The sequence below is a fragment of the Amia ocellicauda genome, chromosome 7 (genome assembly GCF_036373705.1).
Source record: "Amia ocellicauda isolate fAmiCal2 chromosome 7, fAmiCal2.hap1, whole genome shotgun sequence".
NCBI lineage: Eukaryota > Metazoa > Chordata > Actinopteri > Amiiformes > Amiidae > Amia > Amia ocellicauda.
The window spans coordinates 34,226,184-34,234,227 of NC_089856.1; the positions used below are offsets into that span (position 1 = coordinate 34,226,184).

Genomic DNA, 8,044 nt, shown 5'->3' on the forward strand with positions numbered 1-8,044 from the left:
CTCTGCTGTCTAATGTTGTCTCATTTGCAATACAACATGTTGATTAAATGAAAGTGGACCAGTAAGAAAAACATCAGCCAGAAACAAACGCGTTTTGTTGTGTTGCCCATGCCTGGCTGCTAAAAGATGGCGCGTCCTTTCAGCACTGGACAGCTCCCTTCCATCTAACGCGTTGCTCATATTTTTTATTTAACCGACACAACTGTCAAATCGCCTTATATAAATTCAAGCGCATTTATCCCTTTCAGCGAGACGACAGCTCAGTCTGAAACGTTTGAATTGTGTAAACTAGAATTGACAACTGCGGGTTGCGATAAGTATGATGACGCATTCACCAATAACGCAGCGATTTTATTTTTTTCAAACCAGATTGAACCAGCTATTAAAAAACAAAGCGTTGTTCCTAAAATACACATTCATTTCATGTGGCTATGTCTACAGACAGACCTTATCAGGGTGGAAACAAAGCATTACAGGACAGCTGCATTTGCCAGTTTAGTTATTGAATAACTAATTACTATTGCAAAGATAATTATTAATGCAGAATTATTTACTTAGAGAGGATAGGTAAAACACTTCTGACTTTGCACAATACTTGCAGATCCATATAATGCATAGCTCTTATTAATTTATTCTACCTGCCAATGTTATACACCATTGTACACTAATTATTTTTCTTGCAGTGCTCCTTTGGGACAGTCCATAGTCCATATAATCAAGTCTCAAGTTGTGGTGAGATGTGTTACCATTCAACTTTCATCTTCACGCAAAATTAGAATAGTTAATACAATGTGTTCATGAAGAAGTGAATTGCCCACACATTCACTTTGGGAAGTGGACCCTGTTGTGAAATCCCAATACCGGTATGTAAACTTTGTTATTCTTTACATAATAAGCTTTATAAGCATGGGACTGGTCAGAAAGGTTGTGGTTGAATTGAATGGAGAAACTCAAACCATTGCTTCCACAAATTCTCAATTTGTGAAAAACCTGCAAAGAATTTTGAAAAGTAAATGAAAAACACATTGCAAGGCATTATGAAAAAATATGTTTTTATGAAAAATGCATTTTCAAGACAGCAAGATTGTGTTCTGTGAAGTAAAGGAAGCCATCCTTTGGCCTTAGCGAATATACACAACTTCCCCACATCTCCTACAACAATTGTGGCAGGATCCGGTTATGAAAAGCATTTTAGTTGTAATATTTCAAACCAAGTTAGAAAAGATATTCTACACTAGAAGGAGATTTACATTTCAGGACATGGTGGTATATCTATATATATTTTAAAAACGGACAAGCACTTAACAAAAGTAAGAAATATAGATTTAAGAGAATAAACTGTACTATGATTTTTTACAATTGAATGTTCATTCCCATTTTACTGAAATCATTAATTTCATATTCTACCAAATGTGTAGATAGCTAGCGATTATGTTTTTTGTTAGATCACAGACCTTCAGATAAAAGGAAATTAATCAAAATACATATTCTTTTCAAATACACCTCTAACCCGAAGAAAAAAAAAAAATCACTCTGCAAAACAAAGCGGAGCATTTCCATGAGATTTCCAAAATGACACCAAAGCAATAGCAGTATACATCCATGTGCAATAAGAAATGAATGAAAGAATAAATTAAGAGATCATTTAAGAATGTGGCACTTTAGTAGGAGCTCTCGGGTGTGAATTCATTGCTTCACGTTCAGTTCATAAAGTTCCATGTCTTCAAGTGTGAAATGTGACTGTTCTGTAATGCACTTCCCTTTAAAAAGCTGGTTTACTCATATACTCCTCCATTGTCTAGAAAGAAAAACAAGGAACATTAGCTCAGATTTTGTTGAACAACTAGTGGTGATGTTAAATATTGCAATATAGATCTTCCTACTTACTACAGGTCTTTGCAAGTTATCTTGGGGGGGAATTAAAAACAAACAAATACTTCTTGTATCATTTAGAATAGACACCATTCCATAGGATAACATTATGCTCAGTAGTACGTGTGAAAATATAATTCAAGATGGCTTTAAGACCATGAGGGGCAAAGTTACAATAATGAATGGTTTCCAGTTTCAACTTCAGCATAATCGTGTGATATATGAAATTAAAACTGAGGGGTTTTCTGTGAATACATATACAAATATCTATTGGTAAAAATATACGTCTCAAATTTTACTTTAAAGTGAAAGAGAAATCTAAAACCACAACTAAAGCCCATAAATAAATAAGGCATCATGTACTCGAACCCTGGAACATTATAGCAAATTTTCTGGAACGTCCTGATCAATTCAGTTAAAATTGACTGTTTTTTGCCGCGGTTACGTAACTGTTAGGGTTCAGTTGACTAACAGGTCTTATTTTCATTTTCAGCGACAGGAGGTTTAACTGTGCACTCATTCTTCAAGATCTCATAGCTAAGAAACTAGCACAATGATTAACTTAATGTAATTCAATTAATTCATTCATCATTAGCGAGTGCATCAAGGCCCTCTGCGGATTTCTTTCTTCCAGCTACAACATTGCAGGAGACAATCGCATACAACAAGCCTCTGGTCTCTGCTAGAGGTCATTCCCATTCTCCTCAAACATATGTAAATGTCCAATAATCCATAGTTTGTTTCTTACTCTGAATCAACAGCCTGGAGTCGGTATTCCACATTATTATTACTACTACATTTTATATGAAAAAATCCATATAATACATTCTTAGTCATCTATGCTGTAAGGGTATATGTATGTATCAGATAGAAAGAAATACGGCCAATTTAAGGCAATTCATAAAGGCATATACACACAATAGCCTATATTAGGAGGAGTGGATAGGAAATCAGGCTTCCTTGACATTTAAGTTTGGAATTTTTAACAGAAATGCACAATGAATCTCACCCCCAGTATTATAAACCAAATGAATGCAAGTCATAATGAGGTCTACTGCTTAAGGTGTTTACATGATATCTGGGAGTGTGATCACCATATCCTCTGTAAAAAATCCTTCCCCCGATTTCTTCTATTTATTTCAAATCATTATCATAGGTTAAACAGTATGTTCACCAAAAGCAGCCTGTTAGCATTTCAGTGAAAACAGTGATTTCTGGCTGCTTCACTCAAAAGCATAGCTGTTCAGCTTAGCACACACAGCAAAACAACATGGCAGCAATTAACACATTAACCATTATTAAAAGCTGTTTTCCTCTCGCAAATGGTTCACAATACAAAGCTGTAAATATGTGCTATAAATACATTACAAGTTAATGAGACAGTAGGATATGTTTGCTCAATATATACACAAAGGGCTTGTAACACAAAGTAGGTGGTTTGTGTGTAGGCTTGTGTGTACATGTGTTTTTGTGAATGTGTGGGTAGGGAGAAGTCATTTTCAGCAGCCATTCGTATTTCACAATAAACAAACTAAATGTCTGAATGCAATTCAGAGAAAAAGTACCACCACCAGTGGAAATCTCATGATTTTACTTTGGAAAGTCAGAAATAGGCCCTGATCAACTTTGCAACGTTTGAATTTTGAAAGTTAGAAAATTTCACCTGGTAAAGACTATTAAAGTGCAGAATGTGATACTCTGACAAAACACTGGCTTAGAAAAGTGTCTATTACAGTAAATGTTCTTAAAGCACAAACAGCATTAACCACACCCAGCTTAACACAAAGCAGGACACATCATTTGAAAGTAAAGAGCTTGCTATTGTACTTTTTCAGGTTATGAGGAGAGCTTATCCAAAACGGCTTAAATACAAGATACATGATGTTTCCAAGCTTCATAAATAGCTAGTAACAACAATAATTGCATCCTATTTACATACACAATTTATCAAAATCCTCCATTTTGGTTTTGGAGTTATAAACCCCTTGAAATTGGACAATAGTTATTTTTCTGTTAAGACTCACCTCTTGTAACATATCAGACTCCTCGATGGATTTTGCAATCAACAGTTTGGATGTTTCCTGAATTTCCCCTCCCATGAGAAACTCGTCTAGTATAAAATAGGCCTTTTCAAAATTAAAAATGATGTCCAACTCGCATACCTTCAGACGCAAAAGTAAGAGTTATTAAACTGCCAATCATGTGGGTAGCGTAAACCCTTCTGAAAGCTTACCAGAGTAATTTGATTTCTCGTGCTTTCCATTCGATTTTGTGATTTGCTTTCCAATAGTTTTCAGTCATGGTTTATTATAGCTTTCACTGCTTTAAATCAGGCAATCAAGAAATACTACATCATTTACTTGTTGACTGGATGATACAGTTCTTAAATACAGAAAGTCACTCTTAAGGTAAAGAGAGAGGGAGATGACAGAAAATGTATACATGATTCTGTAGATTTGTAACAACCCAGCTGATAAATTAGAAAAGTTTTAGTTAACTTTAATCTGCTTTCTAAGAATTATAGGTATTTCCTAAACAAAATGTTCTACAAGAAGTGATAAGCTAGTTTAACCAAATAATTAAAATCCAAATTCAGGTTTTGGATGATTTTGAAAGGCCTACCACAAAAGTAAATTAATTTCATAAAAAGAGAGATAAACATTATATGTATCCCATGAAGAAGGTTATACAGATCATACATATACACAGGAGAGAAACGTTTGCTGTCAGAGTTTAAATTAGCTTACATTGCCGAAGTACTTGTCTAGAAGTTCAACATAACGGTGTAGGATTTCCAAAGCCAAAAGTTCATTGTCCTGGTCCTCCATGGCACAGCAGAAATACAAGCTTGCATATCTGAAAAAAAAAACAACATTGTTATAGCATGACACATTTCTATCATATCTATCTATCCTGGCTATAACACATTGGTAAACCTGCTTTAATCCTCTTTAAGATCAACAACCCATGATCTGGCAATGCACATTAAAGATGGATGCAGTGATCTGTATTGTGCCATGGAATCCAAATTAAGAAAAACATGAAATGCCAGAATATGTTTATGTGGGCTTGTACATCATTTCTAAGAACTGTACACATTATGGCACAGTCGGGTTGCATTAAAAAAAGAAAAGGAAAACTTGGAAACCATTTTCTTAATTTCATGCAAAGTTAATTCCCTGGTTTGGACGCCTACCTACCTTTTATATACAACCTTAAGGTCTTTCCAGTTCAGAAAATTGCAAGTCTTTGGTTTGCGTGCCAAAACCATCTGAGTCATGTCCCTGATGATCTTCTTCTTCTCGCGCTCTCCAATCGCAATAAACCATTTCTGCAGCCTCAGCTTGCCCTGCCGGCTGAAGAGCAGCATGTAGCGCATCTGAAACACAGTCAAAAGCAGATCTATACATTAATCCTCGTCATATTGCAGGTCAGAAAGGGAACAATGGTGATGGTTGTGGTCCCATTAGCACTGGACATCAAGCAACTAACCAATATGTTGGAGACTGATGCGGGACAGTGCCCTGTCTAGATGCCAAATATATTATATGCGCACCATTGTTGCAGCAAGATTGTGTAACCCATGTATGAATTTAAGCTTTGTGTATCGCTCCGGAGAGGCCAGGTGCAGTAGTTCTGTGTAGCTGATTTTAAGAAAAACATTTTCATCCAAGGCCATAGAAAGAACATAAAACAAAGGAGAAGTGAGACAAAGTTTGGGGCACCTCATTGACGTCATGCAGTTATCCAGCAACCAAAGGGAGTCCTCCTGTATACGATAGCACGTTCTTTAGAAAAACTTTAGATGCGTCTTCCCGACTGGCCATCACCGGAGCGCTTCGTTGTAGCTGAATAAACTATTTTGGTTTTATTTGAGTTCAATCGGGTCCTGAGTATTCCTTGTCCGCCTGTTTATTGAGGAAGTAAAATTTCTCCCCCGTCAGAGACCAACCTGGAATAGCCTCCAAATTGTCTCAAAACACTGGGATATAAAGAAACCTGAGGACATATACCACTTAACAGCATTATTGTATCAAATGATTTTGTTGTACAAAGCTCTGCCAACAACTGTGCATTACGAAAGTTTAGTAAGCATTTCCATCTTTGCACCGTGTAGATTAAAAGCTACAATTTTGCATATGTATAGTATTGTATTATCCTATTAACTCATACGGCACAAGAGTTCACTCTGTTGCCTCATCTTACAAATCGTTCAATCAAGTTCTCCTTGAACTCAGTTCAGTTTTCTTATTGACTAAAGAACTAAACCACTTATTTAAGTGCATCCCTCAGTCGAATATGACACTATTGTACTGGTTAGCAAAAAGGGTACAGCACTTTTGGGACTAACATTAAAATGGGTTTATGATTATAACAGTCGTAATTGTAGGCAATGCAGGTTGGAAACACAAATGATGGGGTTTCTCACACTATGTCGTGGCAGTTTTCATGGATGATTGAATTGGGTTTATTAGAGCCAAAGCAAGTAGGCGTTTTGTAATGATGTGGTCAGGGGAGACATTAATTTCTGTTTAGGCCCAGCACGTTTTTTGCCAATTCCCCATGTTTCAACCTAAAGTTGGCCACTTCTGCGTTGTTAGTAGTGGGATTCATTTTCCCAGCACGGCTGATTTGCACGGCACCGAAGCAGGAAACCCGGACTCCCCAGCGGCTGGGGAGTCCGGGTTTCCTGCTTCGGTGCCGTGCAAATCAGCCGTGCTGGGAAAATGATCGCATTGCGCAGAGTTGCGCAGAGTTGCGCAGATCTGCGCCGCTCCGCCAATGGGAGCGCGGGAATCCCGCAGCTCTGCGCCACAACGACCACAACCCTCGCAGCGCGGCTGCGTGAAGCTCGAATCACTCAACCGCCCGGACCTGTTCCGCCGCGCCAACCGGGAACAACACACACCTTGAGCCGCCTAAAACACGCCTTTCACCCCACTTGTGATCCCAAACACACACATTAAAACAAAAACCAACACAACAAACTCAAACATATAGATACCGTATCGCATTCGCAGGTTTAAAACGAATAAACAGGTCAACTGCCGTAGACAGGTGTAGCAACCTGTTCCCACTACCGCCTGCGACCGCGGCTTTCCAGGGCTCCGGCTAACAAGAGAAAGAAACTGGTATCCGGCCCAGGGGGGGAGCAGTCTGACGGACCTCCTTACCATATTGCACGATTCCCCCGACGTCCGATGGGTGTCCGCTGTGGTTAAACTTGATTCAAAAAGTCAATTAGTCGCACTAGTCCGATACCTTTGGAAAGTACATAGTTGCCCTTCCCAGAATTCTCCGCACAGAAAGTTGCTCAACTCCTCCCCGGCTGTAATTCCACCGAGGAGAGGTGACGTCACGGGCGTGCAGGCGGCCTGGCGTTTACCTGCGAGCAACGCAGAGGTGCATTATACACCATCAGGCCATGCATGCCTTCTCTAAACACTGTCATCTGATTTATTAGGGACTTGGGAGCTTTTAATAGCTGCAGATGCAATGTGTGTCAATCATCTGCACCTCAACTGCGTAATAGGATTTTAATGGGTGCAAAGGGGTGGATAGCATGACTTTTTGAATGCGTTGTGCTCTATAGCCCAGTGCTGTTATACATAGATTGTATGTGCATGCAATCAACGTTTTATTATGATTATTGATGTGCATGAGTGCCATCACTGTCTGGAGATCATAAGCCTTCGTCAAACATTTAAAAACTTTGGGCCAAATCACCAGATGACCTCACACATGTTCTGTTATCAAAGCAATAACTGTTTTTATACGACAGCTGATGTTCTTCTTCTTCTTCTTCTTTCTTGGCCTTATCCAGGGCGACTTACAACATACAAGTGCAAGAATACAGTACAAGGCATCAAACATTACACATTCTAATTTTCATTATACAAAGCAATTCAAAGTATAATATCTTTTACAACTTCCAACTGAACTTAAGTTATATAATTTACATAACTTTTTGATAAGATATATATACCGGAATAATGTCAAAAACATCTATCAGGTCCTGTGACCGAATCAATCAGAATATATGAAGATAGGTATCTATTCACACAAGAAGAATATTTGACTTTTTTGTTTCATAGCTCGGGCCGTTCCCGGTGTGGACGCCAGGGGGCAGTGCGCCGGCCGGGGCTGACACACGTGACTGCGCAGGCGTTAT

The 8,044-nt window shown here is 38.5% G+C and overlaps 1 protein-coding gene across 2 annotated transcripts; it reads right to left on the minus strand.

Annotated features, from left to right (window-relative positions):
• Nucleotides 1–1,035: 1,035 nt before the first annotated feature.
• ap1s3a (adaptor related protein complex 1 subunit sigma 3a) lies at nucleotides 1,036–7,205 on the minus strand. 2 transcript variants are annotated; one of them, XM_066709317.1, is made up of 5 exons: nucleotides 7,047–7,205; nucleotides 5,073–5,251; nucleotides 4,620–4,728; nucleotides 3,897–4,034; nucleotides 1,036–1,798 (listed from the first exon to the last, which is right to left on the minus strand). In XM_066709317.1, the coding sequence occupies exons 1-5, from the start codon at nucleotides 7,047–7,049 to the stop codon at nucleotides 1,763–1,765; spliced, it is 465 nt and encodes a 154-aa protein (XP_066565414.1). In that variant the 5' UTR covers nucleotides 7,050–7,205; the 3' UTR covers nucleotides 1,036–1,762. The 2 variants fall into 2 exon arrangements, with proteins under 2 accessions (XP_066565414.1, XP_066565415.1); XM_066709318.1 differs by lacking the exon at nucleotides 7,047–7,205 and adding an exon at nucleotides 6,878–6,977.
• Nucleotides 7,206–8,044: the final 839 nt, after the last annotated feature.

Coding starts and splice junctions, on each gene's coding strand:
- ap1s3a (XM_066709317.1), bottom strand. Junction 4,035..4,619: donor TAGACAAGTACTTCGGCAAT/GTAAGCTAATTT, acceptor TTGCGTCTGAAG/GTATGCGAGTTGGACATCAT. Junction 1,799..3,896: donor AGTCTGATATGTTACAAGAG/GTGAGTCTTAAC, acceptor TTTTCTTTCTAG/ACAATGGAGGAGTATATGAG.